At 49.3% G+C, this 21,647-nt stretch overlaps 1 protein-coding gene across 7 annotated transcripts in view; it reads left to right on the top strand.

The window, feature by feature from the left end:
- LOC144366833 (uncharacterized) overlaps nt 1–21,647 on the top strand; it is a 284,013-nt gene that overhangs the window by 246,619 nt on the left and 15,747 nt on the right. For 2 of the 7 annotated variants that reach the window (XM_078021672.1, XM_078021671.1), the window contains exons 2-7: nt 1,907–2,242; nt 3,041–13,583; nt 18,422–18,609; nt 19,575–19,780; nt 20,017–20,222; nt 21,298–21,412. In XM_078021672.1, the coding sequence (XP_077877798.1) occupies nt 13,542–13,583; nt 18,422–18,609; nt 19,575–19,780; nt 20,017–20,222; nt 21,298–21,412 (757 nt within the window). In that variant the 5' untranslated portion in view covers nt 1,907–2,242; nt 3,041–13,541. Of the gene's footprint in view, nt 1–57; nt 2,243–3,040; nt 13,584–18,421; nt 18,610–19,574; nt 19,781–20,016; nt 20,223–21,297; nt 21,413–21,647 lie in introns of those variants that run through there. The other 5 variants (XM_078021669.1, XM_078021674.1, XM_078021673.1 and 2 more) reach the window with 5 other exon arrangements.

Here is a 21,647-nt window from a genome sequence, read left to right as displayed (position 1 = left end):
AACCAGCAAAAGCAAATGGAGCAGGGAGACAGGAAAAGACCCACCCAGGGGTAATGTGCACAGGGACATGAAGGGCTGTGGTGGCTGTGCCCGACGCCCACTCGGGCTGACCCATCCCTGGGAGGTGACCTCCTGCCCTGTCCCTCACAGCTGCACCCACCTCCAGCAGGGCCCAGGCTGCCCTGGTGGCAGGAAGTGCCTCATTGTTCCAAGTTGCACATCAAGTGCCAGCACCAGGAACCTCTTGTCACACGCTTGACACCGCTTGGGTGGTGTCTGGAGAAATGTCTCTTCACCTCTTTTTGCCCATTTGAAAAATTGAGTTATTTGTGTTTTTATCATTGAGTTGTAAAGATGCTTTAGTCTTGTGGACACAGGCCCCTGTAAGGGGTGTGACTCATCATGTTCCTCCTCCATGGGCAGATCATCATTTCCTGTTTCTTTGAATACTTTCTCTGCCCCCATCCTCCTCCAATCCTCTGCCTACCCAGGTAGGCCCTTGTCACAGTCCCCCAGTTTATGGTCTTTAAGACAATAGAGTAGTTAAAGCACAATTAATGCCAACATTTTTTTTACACATGTAGATGTGCAATGTATGATAACAACACAGAGACCAGGCAGGAGTCCTGGAAATATGCTGTCACTTGGTTCTCTCAAAGGGTCATTTGAAGGTGGACTGGTTAAGGTAAAGATGTGCACTTAAACTCTATTGTAAAGGAGTCACTAGCGTGACACAGAGCTGTAGCTATTAAGCCAGCGAAGAGAATGAGGTGCAATCTTAAAAATAACTCATTGTGCTGGTGCAGTGGCACACACCTGTAATCCTAGCTGCTCAGGAGGCTGTGCAGGAGTTTCCCAAGTTCAAGTGCAGCCTCAGCAACTTAGCAGGACCCTGTCTCAGAAAGGGCTGGGCAAACATACAATGCTCTTGATTTGTTGATTATATATATCCTTTGATTAAAGTCCAAACATAACGAGTCTTTAGAGACATTTTGTATCAGAAAAAAAGAAAGTTTTCTTTTGCAAGTTGCTAGATAATGTAGAAATTTGGTACAAAAAAAACAAAATGCAAAAAAATGTGTATGTATTTATAGAGAATAGGATTGCCTGAGGCACATAATACTTGTTTATTTAATGTGTGCCCTTGCAGACAAGTTTACATGTTTGTATGACAGGACATACATGTATGTGTGAGTGTGTGTGTGTGTGTGAGAGAGAGAAAGAGTGTGTGAGAGTGTGTCTGTGTGTGTGAGAGAGAGAGAGAAAGAGAGAGAGAGAGAGAGTATGTGTGTGTCTTTTATATACAAAAGAGGCTGAAATGTCTATCCAGGCAGAATATGTGATCAGACCCAAGCCTGTGCAGGGAGTTGGGTGACCATTAACTACGCTGATCTGATGGGTCACAAGTCCCAATGTGTGTCACCCACACTTCAGTCAGCAACAGCAGCCAATCTCCCAACTGTAGCAGCATTAGTTAGTTTCCCTGCACACTCTGTGTTCCTGACATCACAGTGCTGTAAGTTGGTGGCCCTCGTTAAGCAAAGTCATATTTGCAAAACAGCATTATTTGTTTTTAAAGCTTTTAAAGAAATGATTTTCTTGGGAGGAAAAAAAAAGGCTTGGGACCCAGCTCAGTGGTGGATTGCTTGCATCGATGTGGGAAGCTATGGGTTCCATCCCCAGCACCACAGAACAAACTCAAAAAACCCTCAATCCAAGAGAAGGCAGGAAAAGAGGAGAAGGGGAACAAGGAACAGGCGGCCCCAAAGAGAAGCCTGAAAAGTTCAAACCAGCCGTTCCTCGACCGCAGTAAGTGCAAGCCCTCTGGACACCTGTGCACATCCTGTCAGCGCACTGTGCTGTGTCCTGTTGAGCTTAACTTTGTCCTCCTGGTGTTCCCCTTCAGGGTCTGTCCACTTCTGGCAGCAGGCTGGTCCCGTCTCCAGCTTTGGTCATGGCGTCACCCACCTCTCCTCGCAGTTCTCACGTATTTTAATGTTCTGCCCTGCAGTGCGTGCTCCCTGAGGATGGTACATCTTGGAGAACTGTCCCATCATCATTCAGGTGGTGTCCCTCTATATGATTGGCAGTTTTCCTTGCACGTAGTTAATATAGTCTGAGCTTCATACAGTGACTACTGCTTTCCTTCACTAGAGTTGGCCCCGTGTTTCCCTCTTCAACACTTCACTCTTAATCTACGGTGGTCCCCTCCTACCCATGGTTCAGCTCGCCAAAGTTTCAGGTACTTGTGGTCAACTGCAGTCCCAAACTGTTAAGTGGAAAATTCCAGAAATAAAAAAATTTCCTAAGTTTTAAATTATATTTCATTGTGTGTAATGCTATGAAGTCTCGCACTGTCCCCCTGAGGTATGAATTGTCCCTTTGTCCAGTGTGTCAACACTGTATACGCTCCCTGCCTGTTACTCACTCTTGGTAGCCATCTTGGTTATCAGATGGACTGTTGCACTATCAGTGCTGACGCTCACATACCCCTGATTTTACTTAAAGCTTAAGGGGAGCGATGGTTGGAAGTTTATTGAATTATGTTAAAATTATTCTATTTTACTATTAGTTTCCATTGTCAATCTCCTCCTGTGCCTAATTTATAACAGTCATAAGAATGTAGATATAGGGGAAAACAGTGTATATAGGGCTCAGTGCCATCTGCAGCTCAGGCATCCACTGGGAGTCTCGGGATGTATCCCTGGGTGGGGGTACTACTGTATATTTCAAGTGGACTTCTAGACACCAAAGGGTTGGAACCTGTTTTTTGAACCCCTCTGATAATCTCTGATAATTGGTACGTTTAGGCCCCTGATGTATAATGTGATTATTGATCCAGTTGAAATAGCATCTGCTGTGCTTGGTACCATTCTGTGTAATTGCCCTGGTTCTTTGTGCCTGTTTTTGTCTGTCTCCTCTTTTCCTGCCTTTTGATTCCATCTACTCACATTTCTCAGCACACCTGTTATACTTCTTTTTAAAAACCTTTTTTAGTGGTTGCAGTGTATACTGACAACTAACCCAGGTCCACTTTCAGATGACACTGCTTGGTCGAGACTGGTGTCAGTACCTCACAGCAACAAAGCATTCCTGGTGCTTCTGCCACCCCGCGTCACACTGTCATCTCACATGTACGTATACAGTTCTCATCGAGGACACTTGTTAATTTTGATCTGAACAAACTTATCCAAGAAAACCTAAGTTGTTTTTCTTTTTTATGTCAGTCTCTTTCTGGCCGGGATCATGGTCCTTGTCTTAAAAGGACTTCTTTTAGCATTTCTTGCCAGGCAGCTTCCTGGTGACACAGTCCCTCCGTGGTGTGTCTGGGAGTCTCTATTTCTCTTCACTCTGAAGGCTGAGTTTTCAGGACATGGCTGTAGGTTGGGGGGCTTTCACCTCAACACTTCTAAGTGTTTTGCTCTGAGCTCTTTCTTGAATACTTTCTGAGCAGTTGGATATATTGTGTCTCTGTTCCCAGAGGGCTGGCTTCTTCCTCTGGCCCCTTTAGGGTGTGTGTGTTTGATGGTGGTTCTGTTTTGGTGTTGGCTTGGCTTTCTCTTGGTGCTGCAGTTTGGATTCCTGGAGGCTGAGGCTGGGTGGAGTTCTTTTGTTGTTCCTTCTGCTTGAAGTTCTCTGAGCCACTTTGATTTGGTACTAATTTGGGAAGTTCTCCTCTTCTCTTCCTTGGATTCCCATCTTGTCTACATGACACCTCTTATCTTCCCACAGTTCTTAGATATTGGTTCTTTCTCTCCCTGTCTCCCTCCCCCTCAGCCTCTCTCCCTCTCCCTCTCCCTCTCCTCCTTTCCCTCTCCATCTCCCCCTCTCCCCCTCTACCTTTCCCTTCTCCTCCCCCACTTCTCTCCATGTCTCCCTTTCCCTCTCCCTGTCTCCCTCTCCCTTGTTGCCCCCTCCTTCTCTCCCTCTCTCTCTCTCCCTCTCCCTCTCCATCTCCCTCTCCCTCTCCATCTCCCTCTCCCTCTCCATCTCCCTCTCCCTGTCTCCCTCATCTCCCTCTCCCTCTCCCTCTCCCTCTCCCTCTTCTTTCTCTCCCTCTCCCTATCTTGCTTTGCTTTCGTGTTGTGGAAGCTGAGACATTCTTTGCTCAGTGGAGTCCAGTATGTTAATGAGCTCATCAAAGCTCTTCCTCATTTGTGTCCCACCATTTTGTGTCTCCATCTCTTTCTGCCTTGTCCCCTCTGCTGGTGCCTGTTCTCTGTCTTTCCATGAGAGCCCTTGGCAGGTTAGTCATGGTTGTTTGAGGGGTTCCTGGTCTGAGGGTCCCAGCATCCCTCCTGGTGGGAGTCTAGTGTCCGTGCTTGCTCCTCTCTCAGTCCTTTGCCTTTTAGTCTGCCTTGTAACTCTAGCACTGGGGAAGGGAGCTCCTGGAAATAGGCCTTGGGGAGTGTCCAGGAGTGGGAGGCAAGCTTTCTGTGGCCCCTCCAGCGGGTCCCTGTCTCCTGAGCCTGCATCCTGGGCTGGGAATGTCCCCAGTGCTTCTCCCTGTTGCCCTCTTAGGTGGAACAGCAGGACTCAGGGTGCTGGAGCTGGGTGCCTGCCTTCCCCCAGGTGACACAGGCTCTGGTGATTCCCAGTTGTTCAGACTCTGATAAAGCAGTTTCTCTAGAGGGCAGCCTTGTTAGGAACAGAATGCTCTGGCATATGTCAGAAAGGTCCAGAAACATGAGGAACCTGTAGACAGTCTCAGTGGGAACACTGAACTCCTGCAGGTGAAACCCACAAAGGTGGAGGGCCCCTGTGATCTGGCAGTGGTTCTGAGTTTTTCTTTTTCTTTTTTCTCTTTTTTTCTTTTTTCTTTTCTTTTCTTTCTTTCTTTTTTTTTTTTTTTTTTGTGCTGGGGGTTAAACTCAGGACTTCACTCTGCAGAACAAGCTCTCCCACTGGGTTCCCTCCCTGGAGTTTTCAATATTCAACTTGCCTACTGAGCCTCCAGAAATCCATCAATTACAACCTGCCTTTGCCAAAACTAGTATACACATTTTCATAGCAGATTTGTTTATAGACAAGAACTGGAAACAGTGTAGATGTCTATCAGCAGGTGAGTGGATGCAGACTCCCCAGGCCCACCTTAAGAGACAGTTGATCACTCAAAAATAGGAAAGGGTGAGCTATTGGCACTTAACCCTCTTGATGCTCAAAATAATTATGTTGAAAGAAGCCAGATTTAAAAAAAAAATAAAACATGCTGTATGATTTCGTTTATTGAAACTTCTAGAAAGTATATAGTAACAAAAAGCAGATCAGGGGTCACCTGGAGATGTGAGGGGGGATGGTGGAGGTGTGAAGGGATTGCAGAGAGGCAGGAGGAAACTTTTAGGGTGATAGACATGTTGTTTATATTGATTGTGGTGCCCTCACAGCTGAAGCATAGTATTGGAACTCAGCAGAGTGTGCTTGAAATGTGCAGGTTGCTGCCCTTCATTGAAACTGTGTTTTGAAATTAGCTACAACCAACAGGGGACAGAGAAGCCCCTAAGTGGTGTCTTCCTTTACTGAAGACTATGATGTAGAAATTGATTGCAGAAGAAATCTCTTTCCTGTCCATGCAATGTTTTGAGCTTAACAGTGCTTACCTGCTGCTTGGCTAAATTGATCCTGCTTCAAATGCTGGGCGAGATCTTCAGGGGTGTAAGTACCACGTAGGCAACATGATGCTAAAGCGAGTTCTCTCTGCCCCCAGATGCAGGTCCCTTCCCTCATGCATCAATCCTTTGGCGATTCCAAGGCCTTTGGAAAGAAAGTTGAGGGGTCCCAGGAGCGAAGAGGATTGGGGATGTGCCAAGGGATGAGTAGGAGGTGCGCACTGGGAGGAGGACACTCCACATGGGCCTCCACTGTGCACCCAGTGTTCCATGAGGCTGGTTCAGAGTCAGGGCTGCAGGCCAGGCACATCTGGGCACATTGCAGGTTCAGGGGACTCTGCCGAGCCTAGAGAAGGGGATACTGGCGCTGAGCAGCATCTATCAGGGAAATGGGTCGCTCCCACCTGACAGATCCCTTTCCAGGGCAATCTTGGGGCCCTGCTGCAGGGACACCCAGTGAGGATGCTCGAGGAAACCTTTCTGTCCAGGAACGGGTTGGGGCTGGTGAGGGCTGGGGTCCTAGGGCGAGCTGGCTGCAGCTTTTTACTTGAAGTCCTCCTGTCCCGCCCCTTGATGATCCTCCTGGAGTCGGGCCCCAAGTGACTTCTCCCTTGGCAGCCTTTGGGAGGCACCGAGGAACTGTCTGGGGCCCTGTCCCTGAGGGCGACAGGGCTTTCAGTGTTTGCTGACTTGAGTCCTGGGGAGTTTGTAAGGAGGACTCCAGCCCTCCACCTCTACCCGCCGACGTCCAATGGATGGCTAAAGGCAGAATTAGAAGGGCAGCATCTCTGCCTCAATATATGGCGCATCCATCCCCTTTGCCTGAGTCATCTTGGATTTGTTACTGGACCCTGCTGGCTGCATCAGTGCCCACCAGCACAAGGAACAGGCAAAAAAAAAAGAAAGAAAGAAAGAAAAAGGAAAAAATAAAGAACTTTGATCAAACTGGGGAGAAGCAGCCAGAAGGCGTGGAGGAAGCCCCTGACCCACAGAAGTGGTTACAGTTTATAGAAACAAAACCCAAGTGATCTACATACGTGAATTTCCTTGGCCTGAAGAAAAGCAAAAATGGGAAAAACACAGAAAATGCCTAGGCAGATGGCCTGTGCCCAGGCCTGAGGAAGGGCGGGACCCATCTTAGCTTTCCTGGCTCCTGAGGTGGGCATGGGGTTGCAGCCCTTCTCTATTTTCAGCAGAAGGAACTTGCTCTTAATTCAGAATCCAGACCCCCGCCCCCATGCAGTCTGTTTCATGTCCCAGGAACAAGGTCTGATTGATGTGCATCTGAGAGCCAAAGCAGGTGACACAGCTCTCCTGACAAGGCCCCACCTGGCCAATCCTGGGAAGATGGACAGACCTCACCTGGTCAGGACCACCTGCTTTGGCAGCTGTGCAAAGCCCAAGCCCTTGCCCTCATTCCCCTTTGTATAAAAGCTCCAAGTCATTGTCACTCCCTGAAGACAGGTGAAGGATGTGGGTCCCCCTGCCTTCCCCGTGTGGCTGCACTGATAAAAGTTCCTTTCCTTCTGGGCATGGTGGTGCATGCCTGTAATCCCAGAGATTCTCGGGAGGCTGAGGCAGGAGGATCACTTGAGGTCAACCTTGATGATTTAGTGAGTCCCTCAGCAACGTAACAAGACCCCTTCTCAAAACAAGAATAAAAAGTATTGGGGTGTGCTCAGTGGTAAGGTACCCGGGTTCAATTCCTAGTCCTTTACCTGGAGCTGAAGCTCCCTGCCTCCTTTTCTTTTCCGGGTTAAAGCTTCCCCTGTGCATTCAGTCTCATTGGACTTGGAGTTACCATTGACCCAACTCAGAAGTTCCCATCTCTGGTATCTCCACCTCCTCTTGGTACTGGGGATTGGACCAGGGGCTCTGCCACTGAGCTACATCCTCAGCCCTTTTAGTTCTTTATCTTAAGACAGTACCTCAATAATTTGCTAAACCTGGCCTCAAACCCAGAATCCTCCTGCCTCAGCCTCCTGAGTCACTCTATCACAGGTGGGTGCCACTGTGCTCGGCCTGTGGTTGCAATTTGGATGCAGTCCAAGCTGCTGCAGGTTTGGGGAATGTTCTGTGGGCATCTATATAACAGTACCTGGACAGGGGTGCTTTCTGCAGGGGGCGCCAGACCCTCTCGCTGTTTTTTCTGTGGATGTCTGCCTGGCCTGCAGTGGGTTGGTCACAGGACATTCAGGAGAGATCTAGGGCACTGGGCAGTGCCCTCCATCCAGCAGGTGACCTGGCAGGAAGAGCCCTTGCAGCAGGGAAGTGGGGTGGCACTCTGTAGGTGAAAGCACAGAGCTCTCTGATGACTAGTGACTAACACAATGTGAAGCAGAAACATCCCATGAACTTCATGTTCAAGTACAAAGTTGGCTAGGATGACTGGGTGGCATTGCAATCTCCTGAAGGTCCTTCTTGGATTCATACAAAAAGAGAGAGCGAGGGACTAAGGGGCAGGAAGGAAACACAACTTTTTCAAACACTGAGATCTGGAGTCCAGCTCCTGCCATGTAGTCAGTGAATGAATGGATAATAGTTGTTTTTACAGGACCATGTGACCTGGGGCTGCTCGGCTTCCTGTGGGCCCTCAGCATCCCCATCTATAAAGCAAGGGCACAGACCAAGGGTGCTGTCAGCTTTCTGTTGCTGTGACAAAGCATCTGAGAGAATCCCCTTAAACGGAAACAGGGTTTCTTTTGGCTCATGGCTGCATAGGTCTCAGTCCATGGCACCTTAGCCCTGTTGCTTTGGGCCTGTGGCAGCACAGTAGGACATCCTGGCAGCTGGAGCACATGACAGAGGAGGCTGCTCATCTCTGGGTAACTGGGAAGAGGGTGGGTAGGACTGGGCTGGGTCCCAATATCCCCCTCAAGGTCACACCCCTAATGATCTCATTCCTTCCACGAGGCCCCACCTGCTAAAGTTTCCATTATGTCCCAAGGGCCACAGGCTGGTGACCAAGCTTTTAGCACATGGGCAATGGGGACATTTGACATCCAAACCACAATACCAAGTGATCATTAGCTGGGGGCTAACCCCTGGTCACCGGGCCAACCCCTCCCCACAGCCCAGGCCTGGGGAGATTGACTGCATTCTGCAGGACACCCACTTGCAGGCAGCTGCCTCAGCCAACATGGAAGTCCTTAGGAGAGGCTCTTTTATTTCACGGGGGGTGGTACCGGTGATTGATCTCAGGGATGCTTGACCACTGAACCCCATCCCCAGCCCAATTTTGAATTTAATTTAGGGTCAGGGTCTCCCTGATTTGCTTAGTGCCTTGCCATTGCTAAGGCTGATTTTGAAATTTTTGATCCTCCTGCCTCAGCTTCCCGAGGTGCAGGGATTACAGGAGTGCACCACTGCATTGGCCAAGGGGCTCCTTTTTGGCAGTGGGGTTTCCTTGGAGAGAAAGCTGAGCCTGTCCTGGGGTCATCCCTGATTTGCCCACACAGCAGTGCTTTGTTACTTTTTCTTTTCTCTGGAGGGAAACTAAATTCATACCTAGTAAACATAGCCCCACAGGTTCTCTGATTAAGAATAGTGCAGAGCTGGGGGGCAGTGGTACATGCCTGTAATCCCAGACACTCTGGAGGCTGAGGCTGGAGGATGGCATGTTTGAAGCCAACCTTAGCCATTTAGTGAGGCTCTGGCAACTCAGTGACACTCTGTCTGTAATGAAGTAGTTTAAAAAGGGCTGGGGATGTGGCTCAGTGGTAAAGCACCCCTTGGTTCAACCCCTGGTACCAAAAGAGAGAGAGAGAGAGAAGTGAAGAAATAAGGGAAAACAAAACTCAAGCTAAGATGTTAACCCTGGGGCTGGGGATGTGGCTCAAGAGGTAGCACGCTCCCCTGGCATGCGTGCGGCCCAAGTTCGATCCTCAGCACCACATACAAACAAAGATGTTGTGTCCGTAGAAACAAAAAAATAAATAAATAAATATTAAAAAAAAAAAAAAGATCTTAACCCTGCAAACGCAGCTGGTAGAGAAACGTGCTGACTTCAGGGCTATGAGGATTCACCTCACCAAGACTCAGGAAATGCTCTCCAAACCTGTCACCCTCAGGGCTGGGTGAGCTCCATGGTAGAGCACTTGCCTAGCATGTGCAAGGCCCTGGGTTCAATGCCCAGTGCGGCAACAAAAAGAATTTTGAAACCCCATGTGATCCTCAGGTCCAGGGAGAGCAGTCAGAGCAGCTGTCTGCTCCTGAGACTGGGCCTGGAAGGACTCACTGGGAGGATGCCAGGGGGCTCATCAAAGGTCCGGGGAATTGCCACCAGTGCGGCCAAGGTCACTCCTAGATGGCTAAATGAAACCTGTGAGCCATGTTTTCTGTGACTCTCAGGAATCCCTTCCACACCTCTGTCCTTAAAACAGGGAAGAGTAATAATGTCACTCAGTCCCTTTGTACTGCTGGGACCACAGTGGTCTTTAGAGGAGATCTCATGGCTGCCCTGGGTCACCCCCTGCTTCACATCCCCTTGGTGACCAGTGGTCTCTTCCCACCTGAATGCTGTCCAGACCCGACTCCTGGGGTGCAAGCCTTCCCCTCCACCCTCCACCAGTGCTCACCAGCTGCCCTGGGGCATGGGAGGCTGTGACCCAGGCTTGGGTAGGGCTTCCCCCTTAGCCAGAGCCGTCCTGACAGCTTCAGGCTGCAGCCCCAGCCTGGAAGTGGCTGCCTGGAACAGAGCAGGAGGTTGCTCCCTGTGGCCCCTCTGGTCCCTCTCTTCCTCCTGTTGAAGGAGCATGTGAGGAATAGCTTGTCCTTAACCCTGTGCAGAAGCTTCCAAAGAAACCGCTTCAAAGCCCTGGACCAGGGGAGGGGGTTGAAAGGTTTGGACATGGAGCCATCTGAGAAGAAATGGCAGAACTTCAGAGATGAACAAGAGAGCAGGAGTTCCAAGCCTCTTTCGATGGAGTTTCTAGCAAAACAGGATGTTGGTTGCAGGAGCCAGATGCAAGCCAGGCTCAGATGACCCCATGGAATACCATCAGGCAACCAATGGCCACTTCAAAACTGTATTGTAAAAGAGCTTCCAGTCCTGAAGCACAAACTATGCCAGGGGCCTCCAGGCTAAGTGACAGAAGCAGGCACACAATGACACATGGCCTGTGACCTCACTCATGGAGAGTATAATACAGTTGTACCATAGAAGTAGAAAACATTATTGTGACCAATATTTTAATAATGATGATTATTATGATGGCCTTTCATGTTGGTTGTGATAATTGACAGCTGTTATTTTACAAATAATGTTGATCAAACGCTCCCTCTGGGCCATGCTCTAGGCCAGCCACTCTACCTGCCTTGCCTACCTGATCCTCACAGTGTCCCCAAGAAGCCAACACAACAAACCAGAAAGCACAATGTCCCTGCTAGCAAGTGCAGGACCTAAGTCTTGAACCCAGACACAGAGACCAACCAAATTAAATGAAATATTTACTGGAATACTGGTAGAAATCTAGGAGAAGAGGCTGTGGCCTAGAAATGGAGAGGGTTGGCTTCAATCCTCAAAACCCAAAGCTGTCAAGATGGTTCAATTGACCATCCACATTAGAAACTACTCTCCAACGAAATATGCCCCAAACATTGTCAAAACAGAGGGACTGATTGGGAGGAAATGGCAACCCAGTAGAACAGGAGGCACGAGGAGAAACACAGATGAGCACTATGCACGGGAGGAGGTCACTGGAACACAGCTGGCAAGAAGATGAACACAGGCTCAAATGATGTATTTTATTTATTTATTTTTTACAAAAATTAAGGATGTTGATAATATGTGCTGGGAGGGGATAGGAAGATAAGCTTTTTTCATACACTTTGGAGGCACATTTAACATTATCCATGAAACTTAAAAAATGCACGAATGCTATGCTCCCTACAACACAGAAATTCAGGTCTTGGGACGTGCCCTGGGAAGCTGCCAGAAGGAAGTTCATTTCAATGCCGTGTTAAATTATAAGACATGTACAATGCAATGGCCATTGGCAGGAAGTCTGTGGCCACAGTGAATAAGGAGGCACGTGCTGACTGCAAGTTCTTAGGACCTGTGGGTGGAAAGAAGACCCTGGACCACATGTTTCAGCTGTGGGACACAGATACAGCCCTGAACATAGGCTGGTCCAGCGGCACTGTGCATCTCTCCAGATCCACACAGTGTGGAAACCGCAGCCATCACTTGGCTTTAGGGACAGTAGCTGAGGTGATTTTCTTTTCTGAGAGATAGGGGACCACGGGTGACTCCCTCACAAACAGATGACCAGAGCCACCTCTGGGGAGAGTCTGGGCCAGGAGGTGATGGGAGAAGAGGAATTCGATCATCTGTTTCCATTTTTCTGTGATTTGGTTCAAGTGGTAAATCGGTGCTATTTATTAATTAATGGATCAAATGGGTTCATGATTGTTTTAGAGTACAATTAGGTGCCTTCAAACTTTAGGCTACATGGGCACATTTGAGAACGGTTCCAGCCATTCTCTCATCCTTTGGGTCATTCCCCTCCTATGTCCTGTGAGACATTTTCTATGTGAGGCTTTAAGAAGAAAAAGAAGAGAATATTCTGTAAAGAAAACCTTATGATCTGTGCATTATAAAATTGAATGGGTTCATTCAGAAATCAGAAGTTCTATTGAAAGCTATTTGCATGAGGCAAATAAAACCTATTTTTAGGCATCCTGGTGAAGACAAGGTTTTATCTTCATGTCTCATGTCTGTGTTTTTCTTTTTATTTGTTAGAATGAAATTCATAGGTTGGCAGACCATTCTATCAGATGTGTACCTAGATGACATTTCAATTACCCACTTTTACATGGTAGACATTTTGTACATGAATACTGCCTGTCTGCAACTTTTTTTAAAACAGGACTGGGCTCAGAAGCCCAAATACCAATGTTAGCTGGAACATGTTCTCCAGTTTGGCCTATCTGTCAGTATTCCCTGAGGTCATCTGTTCAATGTGCTTCATTACTCCTGCTCCCTCACCAGCTTTCATAGAAACCACATGCTGTCTATGAGTCAGAGACACCAATCTCACAACATAGCATTCTTTGAGTATCCAAAGTCCCACTGTTCACTTCGCCATGCCTGACATTCTCGGTAATATTTATCGGCAAATGTGAGATTTTCAAAGATCCAATTCTATGTGCTCCTTTCTCAAAAAGCCTTAGGCAGGGCTATAGCATACATAAATATGAAGTAAAGGCCTAGTTTTTAAAATGTCATCCATTGAATAGTTGACACATGTCTGAGATATTTTTTATTTTGGAGGAGGTATTATTTCATAGGGAATTCCAACAGCTACATGATAGTGAAATGAGAAGTAGTGCATCCATTTTATTCTTTGTGATGATTTTGATGAGTAAGGATAAGATACTTCCTTGTTCCAATGAAGATGTTGCCCACTTCTGTGAATGGATGCACCGTGTCACCCACTACTTGCATATCTGCATGTTGTGCTTGACATTAACATCGTACTTGGCAGGTGACAGAAAGTCAATACTGAAGTTAAGCTCTTGTGTTCTAGCAGCTGTGCTGCAGATCCTTGGTGTGCCACCTTGTGCAATCCATGCTACTCTGTTCATTTTCCTATTGACTTCCTGGTGATGAGCAAATGGTCTCCTGGTCTTGAGAATGGCCAAGCATTTCTCTGTGAATGTGGAAGATGGGCATGTGGAAGGCTTCAGGGAGGAGGGATCATTGATCATGTACTCTAATCCATGTGCCTGTTTAATGACCTGTTTTTCTTCTTGGGTTTTAAGGGAGACACTGCCCTCAAACACTTCTGTGCAGCTGGGAATGCAGGCTTCTGCTTCACCTTGAAAAAAGCATTAATGAATCCTTTCCAGAAGACATGAGAAGAGAGAGTGAGCCTCTGGTAACATGCAGGTTCCTTGCATTGCCCATGGGCTAGAGGAGAGAAGAGTTGCTTCATGAGATTTGATCCCCTTTTTCCTGAAAAGTTCCACACGGAGGTGAGTCCCCAGCATGTTTAGACATCATTTCAGACATCTTTGTTGATGGAAATGAATCACACCCCCTGATGATGTGGAAGAGCTAAAGATGGGTTTGCTATGAATTTTCTATTTCATTTCTCAGGGCCTGAGTCAAGCCAGCCATTGTGCTGTCAGCGCATGAGCTGCTGGTCAAATGTGAGGAAGTGGTCTTGCTTTATGAAAACACCACCCTGAGTCAGTGAGCCAGAGGCAGCCTGCAGTCCCTGTTTTCCTGTAAAGGCAGATTGCTGTGGATGGCCTCTGGCCTCGTCATGCAGCCCTGCTCAGAGTAGGGGATTGAGGGTCCAGGCAGATCCCAGTTCCTTTTGACCTCTATGCCATTGAGCCGCCCCAGGGTCCTTGGACTCTACCTGGTCTTCTGGCCTGGGTCATGGGATGTGAGGTTTGGAATCCCCCTCTGTGGTAGGATCCCAGGCCCCCCAGCCACTTGAGGGCAGCACATCCTTCCCTAATTGTGATAGAAGGGGAGGATTCTCCCGCCCATCCTCATGCATACTCATCCCACATTTTGTAGCTTGACACCTGAAGACCTTTATTCATTGACTTATCCTAAGATGAGTCAATCAGCAGTCTCCCAAGGGTTTACATTGTGGTAATTGACACCAAACATCCGTTTTGTAATTAAACCATTTTGGAGGACACAGTTGAGTGGCATTAAGCATGTTCATGTTGGTGTATAGGCGTCACCACCATGCATCTCCAGAACTCACGTGGACATACTCTTGCCATCAATGCTGAATTCTAGTGCCCTTGAGGCCCAGGAAAAGAACATTGTATTCTATCTTTTTATGAACCTGATAATTGAGAATCTGAGATAAGTGAAATCCTACAAAATTTGCCTTTCTCTGGACACGATCATTTTCAAGGGATGCAGTTCACCCCCACTCGTGGGCATATCAGGTCCACTGCTAACTCTGCGGGTGTTTCAATTGCACTCTCAGTGACAGTGATGACTGTGTGCACATGAGCTGTGTGTCCAGCTCAGATCCCAGGATCTAGGGTCTTTGGTTCCACGCAGCCTATAGGTTGCCTGTTCCTCCAGGTGTCTGCAGGCCAGTGGCATGAAGGCCCTGGGCCTGGTGGTTTCTTTAGGTGAGTGCAATACGTGTCCACAGTGTCGTGGGACATGATGGACTATAAATAGAAGCAATGCCTGGATACTCCTGGGATCTCAGTAGGCTCAGCCTGTGTGCTGAGAATTGTTGTGACCTCCTAATTAATGGGCCCCCAGAATCCCAGAGAAAAGGGCAAGTCCAGAGCAGTGGAACCTCAGTGTCTCTGAGAGAACTTTTGGGGTGGGGGGCCGGGATACATTGATGTGAGGACTCTGATGCAGAGTCACGTGCTTCGAATCCAGGTAGAGGTGCTCAGGAGCAGCCTGGGCTGGCACGTGGGTTCCCCACCTCCACACCTGTTTAACATCTTGGGGCTCTGATTAGCACAGCAGCCTGACCACGTGAGGGCATCTGCTGTCTCTGCGTACAGTGATCTGGGTTTTCTTCACGTCTCTCAACAATTCCACATAACACCAGTTCTGAACCCAGAGTCCTGGGCACTTAGTTGAGGCTCCATCAGCTCCCACCTCTCCCTACCTGACAGAGCCCTCCTGGCTCCCTCTGCACTCATTACATTGAAGATGAAAACCTGGAGGGTGGGACTTCCTGTCATCCAGAAGTTCCAAAACACATTCCACTGTTCCTGGAACTCAAATGGTGGGGGGGGGGGCCACAAGCACCCTGGCATCCATGTGTGGGAACCATGGTAGTATAATCAAGAAACAGGAAGGAGAGGGGTTGGACTGATCAGTACAGATGGCAGGGCATAGTACAGAGTGGAATGGAGAGTTCTCACCCGGGGTGATTGTTGTGATGTGCACAAATGCTCTGCTGGTGCTGGGGTGCCCGCATGGTTTCTGGGGTCTTGAAAGGCTACAGATGCCCACAGAGTGTTCTCAGATGCACAGTGGGAGGCCCGTTGCAATATGTACATGTGGAAGAAGTAGGAGACCCCCTTAGTGTGGAGGTGCCATCTAGAAGGCAGCCTCACTTCTCTGAAAATCTTGATTGGAAAAAAAGGGTACGGACCTGTGCCCAAAGGGCCATATATGCTCCTGGAAGTTGGTGGTGGAAATAGTTTTCCATCTATTAATCACTCCCTCACTCACTAATGTCCTTGTGTCCTTGAGAAAGGCTCTCCCTTTCCTGGTTTTCCTGAATAGAAATCCTCGTGCCTCCTGGGTGAATAGGGTTATGGGTTGTGCAGAGGGTGGTGGTTTACTAAGCATCTTAGAGACTGTCCTTTATGGAGCCTAATGATCCCAACTGGGGAATGAGGCCAGGGTCCTAACTGTGTTTAGTGTGAGGACACCATGGGTTCAGAGAGGGAAAGAAGCACAAGGGAAACTCAGATGTCCCTTCATGGCCTCTGGAGTTAGAGGACTTACCCCTTTGCACCTGGGATCAGGAGACCTCATTTCCTCGAGGACACGCACACTCAGATATTAATCTTGAGTATGGATTCCTTTCTGGGGTCCAGGGCTGTTGTTAGCCACCAGGAATGACAGTGCTCTCCATGCTGAGTGGAGCCATTTTTGCCAGGAAAGAGCCCGTGGTCACGCCTTGTGCAAAGCATCCCACGCTAGGGGCTCCCATCCCTACATTCCTGTCCTGAAAGGAAGCCACTCAGAGGCAAGGTGGGTCCAACCACCTCCCATGTGTTCACTCATCACTGTGTTCCAGCAGTCACCCCAGTTAACAGTCCTGATAGAATAGGATGTGGCTCAGAATGTCACCCTCATGAGCTCTACCCTGCCACAGCTGCAGTTCTGCAGTGGGAGAAACTCAAAACCTCAAAACACGTGCACATGAAAGAAAAGAGCAAGAGCCAGAGCCCAAACAGGGCCACATGTGGCAAGGACAGATGGAATGCCTAGGTTGGGACTCAGAATTATGTCAGTGGGGTGGCATTGCTGCTGACACCAGCATGATAACAGAGAGCCAGCCCTGCTCATTTTGGGGAGCAGTGTGTTGGGGAAGGCAGCAGAAATTGAGAGGCAGGATTGAGTTTGGCCCTAGGAGGAGGTTGGGTAAAAGGCCAGTGTGAGTTGGAGGGCCTGGGCAGATAGAGAGAGGCCAGGGCACACCCCAAAGCCTGGAGACTGCACTTGATGTCCAGGGTTGTGAAACACCACCTCCCCTCTTACAACTGAGAGCAAGGGGCATTTATGAGTTCAGTTTGTGTGCGGCTGCATCCAAGGTGGCTCGGCTAGGCACCTCTGTTTCCTTGACTCAGGAGGCTGGGAGTCCAGGCTCCACTGAGGCTCAGCTGGGAGGATCGGACTCTGAGTTTATGCCTGTGTTCCTGGTAGGATCCATGTTGGCTGAGCCTCAGTGTTTTTGCAATGAGAGGATGGGTGACTGTCATGTCTTTATCACAGGACACACTTGCTAAATGGATTTGTTTGATCTGGGGAGGAAAGAGAGAGAGGGGAGTGGTGCTGGAGACAGGGATGCAGACAGGGGTCATGGACTTGGCATAACTCAGTCTTGGAGGTGATATCCCATCACCTGTACCCACTTCAATTTCCATGAATCCAGAGGCTGACCCCCTTGAGGTGAGAGGTGAACCGGTTCTGGGCAGCAGGATGCTGTGTTACCTCGGAGTCTCTGTGAGACCCCAACACTAGACACACTTGGCCCTTTTGAAATCTTAGGAGAAGCCTTGGGAAGTTGTATGGCAGAGGGGAGCAGCCTCTGCATCTCAGTCCCCTCCAACTTGCCATGGTGTAGAGAGGGAACTGCAGCCATGATGGGACGGACATTGGCCACGTCCCTGTGTGGGACACATGCCTGATTGAGTTGGGGTGCATTCTTTGTCTCTCCCCCTCTTGTGATTGTCCCATCTCTACATTTGTGCTTTAGCCACCTGTGAGTCCCATCTCTGGTTTCAGAGAGAATAGAGGGTGTTATGGGCCAATAGACACAATAAATCCTAGAGATTAGATGCTACCCTACTTTCCAGAAAAGACTGGGCACACCATGAGTTGCACAATGATGGGACCAGGGTCCAAAAGCTGCTGAGAGGGAAGGACTGGTTGTGAATGCATTTTTGAAGGCTCCAAGCTGGAACTCTAGTGGCACCAAGCAGGGCAGATGCTGGTGGGGATGTTTGGGTAGTTGTTGGTGAACACCTGCGCACCTGAGATGTTTAGGCATGGAGGAGAAATCAGCAGCTCATAGGGCTTTTGAAAGTGGTCTTATGTGAAAAGAGGCTCAGGTATGGGCACAGGAAATGACATCATTGCCTTGACAATGGATCAAACAGAACATGGAACCCTGGTATCCAGGCACCCACTTAACTGACCAAGCCATCCGAGCTCATTTGGTTGGAGAAACTGGAGTGAGAAGGATGTTCTCCTGTGGTTGCAAACAATGCCGAGCCTCAGGCTCCCAAGAATCTCAGGGGGGCCAACTAGCCCTTTTGTGGATACACTGGGTGAGGCTTCATCTTAGACGCCAGAGCCTCTGGCGATTGTCGCAGAGGAGCTCAAGAGTAACAGTGAGTAGCACAGGGCAGGTGAGCCCAGCAGGCCCTCTAGTCTGATCCCTGATGAATGGCCCAGGACTCCTATTCTGACTCTGTGTGTGTGTGTGTGTGTGTGTGTGTGTGTGTGTGTGTGTGTGTGTTTGTACTGATGGGAACTGTCCCATTGTGCTTTGACTCTAGTGTATTGGCACGTCATTTTTCTGTTTGTCACCATTTCCATTTTGAACCCACCATTCTTGGTCCCAACCCAGGGTGAAAATGATGAGAACACGGAGGAGCCCTTCAGGGTACAGAGCCTTGAACCTTACAGGCAGGACCAGCTTAGGAATGAGCTCCTGCCTGTCATTTGTGGGAGGAACCTACATTTCAGCAGCAACATGGGGTTAATCTCCTGGGATTCCATCCCCACCCAGCAGGTGCTGGATCTCTTGTTCCCAAGGTAAGCACCAGACCACCAAGCCCAAGTGTGTAGCCCCCTCATGCCTGGGTCTTGGGGCTGCCATGTACCTCTCAGGGACCCAAAGGTTTGTGATACCTAATGAGATAGAGGACCACACTCATAGTGGAATGTCAGCCCCAAATGGGATGAGTCCTGGAGGTGCCTGCCACAGCCTTGCAAGGGGAGTGAACTCCCCTCTCAGGCAGAGAAACCATCCTGACTCCAGCTGATCCACAGAGGTTCGTGGAGCAGTCCCCACACACTGGCCACCACAGCTCAATGGTGTGCACTGAGATCATTCCCAGGTGGACTCAGCGAGGCCAGGTGGTCTTTCTGGTGCGATATTGGCTTTGTGAAGAACGTAGATCTGTGCCAGAGGCGTCTCAAAACTCAGGCCTTGGGAAAAGCACTTTTGGGTTAATAAAGACATGTTAATTTCCATAGTGGGACAGAGCATCCTAGCTGGGACATAGCTGGACAGGGGCTTTGGACATGGCGGCTCCCACACCCAGAGATATGTGGGAATCAGCAGTTTGGGCTCATTCACTGATGAACATGGAGAAAGTACCCACTGTGTGAAGACATGTTTCCAGTCACGTTTTATAATTCATTGAAAAATGGGGTGCAAATGACTGCCATTGTGTCCCTTTTCATGGGGGTCAGCCTCAAACCGCAGGTGCCATGAGTACATATCCTACATGTGACTGCATCCCTGACTCCATGGGGCATAACTGCACGTTGTCCTCTTCAGTGACTATGGTGGACCCCTGGACCAACTTCAACATGGAATGGGCTTGGGGTCAAGAGGGTGGGCTCTGTTTCCAGAATAGGGACCTGCAAGGTGATTTGACTTGGGAAGGCTGAGGAAAGACTGCTCTCCCCAGTGTAGGGTCAGAGGTTTCCTCTGGAGGCCGTGGCATAGGCAAGGCCAGGGTTTTGCTGACTCCACACCTTCCTCCCCATAGTGCCTCACCTTCCTTCCTGGGGACCTGGGTGAACCTCTACTCTGAGGCTTCCCATCAGCCTCCAGGCTTTCTGAGTCTGCAGCAGCTGCTATCCATGTGGCTCCTGCTGGGTGGCTTGAACCTGGAACACCAAGCACACCACCTCCTGGCCCCAATTGAAGATGGCAAATCAAGCCAGGCAAAGCCTGAGAGCCAGGTGGACTGTGGTGAGTACCTAAGGGTATATGAGGAAAGGTCCGACTCTTGTCCCACTGCAGGGAGTCTGTATGCCTGGTGTTGGGCTGGAAATTAGGACAAGCCTTTGTCCATTCAGGAAGTGACCCCAGTCTGCAAAGAGGTCCTGTGTGGGCTAAGGGCCTGAGTTCTTCCTGGCAGCAGGGGTATTGTCTGTCTGTGCGAAGGTCAGAACAAGGCAGTCATGTTGGCATCTTTTCTCCTCTAGCTACAAGCTCAGTTCTTGTCACGGCTCCTCAGCCAACCCCAGAGCCAGAGGCTTCTCCCAGGGAAGGGCCAGAGCCGGAGTCCAGGACATCAGGGGTCTCGACTTGGTCCTCCCCAAGGCCCCAATATAACAAACGGATGAGAGGCAGGTGCCTCATTCACGTCTACCTGGAAAACGAAAGGACAACACAGTATAGGAGCATCCTGGTGAGTCTTCAAGCAGGGGAGTCTCCTGGGAGCCCACAGTGGGGAAGACCGAGTCCACAGCAAACACTTTGGACTAGGCCTGTCTTCTTGAACTGGAGATTCTGGAAGGTCAGGAAGGAGAGCAGAAAGTGAGGAAGAGAGAGGCAGGGGAGCAGCAGCATGCCAGGTCTGGGTGCGAGTGGGCCTGCGTGTTTTGGGGTGTGCAGGTCAGAAGTGCAGGAGTGAGTGCTGGGTTCAGAGGAGGTCAGAGAAATATCGAGGGTACAGGCCATCCTCTACTGACCTTGGTATTGAGGAGGAGTATATTGAACCGTGGAGGTTGAAGCAGAGGAGTTGGCAGTTATTTTCTTGTGTGTGGGAGGGGATGTGTTGCTGGTTGAAGAGAAGGGAGCCATTGTAGAATGATTAGGGTGGGTAGGTGTGGGTCACAGACAACTGGGGGCCTTGGAGGGGCCCATTAGTGTCCTAGTTTGCATGTATGTGAATAGAGATTTAGCGGCTCTCTCTGCAGAATTTTCCTGGGTGTGGAGTATCCATCATGAGACTCTGGTGTCCACCTCCAGGGGAGCCATGTTGAACCACTGCACCTGCTGGGTCCGAACCTCCTGACACTCTAGCAAGCACTGACACTCTCGAGCCCAGCAACTTCCATGCCTATCATTAAAGAGTCCTAGTGTGTGTTGTGCCCTGGCTGTCATGACCAAAGCACCTAGGGTTTGTGCCTGGTTCACACAAAAATGCAGCTGCATCCCAGACCAGAGCAGGGATATGGAAGTCCACTGGACCATTCCTCCCATCTTGATGGGACTACAGTGTGTCTGTACAAAGCCTTTTGGTCCTTATTCCCTTGTCCCTGTAGGGCATAGCAGGTTGAATCAAACTCTTGTACCAAGATTGGACTAGAGGCTCATAGGAGCCATGACCCACATGATCACATAAAGGCCTCAGGTAGCAGGGTATCAAGATGGTGCCCTTGTGTTAAGAGCTCACTTGTCTCTGATTGTCCTTGAGCACTGACCTCTGGGTAGCTACTCCCAAATTCCCTCTCTGATGAGCTTTCTCTAACCCTGCTCAGGTGACCTGCCAGGACAGGGCTCCAGTCATCATCCGCAGGGCCTTAGATGCACACTTGCTCCAGCAGGAGGACCCAGAAAACTACGAGCTTCTGCAAATTCTCTCAAACCATCAGAGTAAGTGGAACCATCAGAGGGTAGGGAGCAGTGAGTCACAGTGGGCTCACGATAACTGGGAGCCAAAACACAGTGTGCATTGACCCAGTGCCCAGGATGAGTATGGTAGGACTTGTGCATAAAACAAAGTGTAATGATGGGGCATAAATCTGCAGGTTCTTCATGTTCTCCAGGGGCTGTGGACCTGCCTATCATGTGTTCTTTCCTTGGCCTGGGGAGGCATTGCAAAGCTATT

This window comes from Ictidomys tridecemlineatus, chromosome 9 (assembly GCF_052094955.1).
Source record: "Ictidomys tridecemlineatus isolate mIctTri1 chromosome 9, mIctTri1.hap1, whole genome shotgun sequence".
Lineage (NCBI taxonomy): Eukaryota > Metazoa > Chordata > Mammalia > Rodentia > Sciuridae > Ictidomys > Ictidomys tridecemlineatus.
This window is presented reverse-complemented; position numbering and strand designations above follow the sequence as displayed.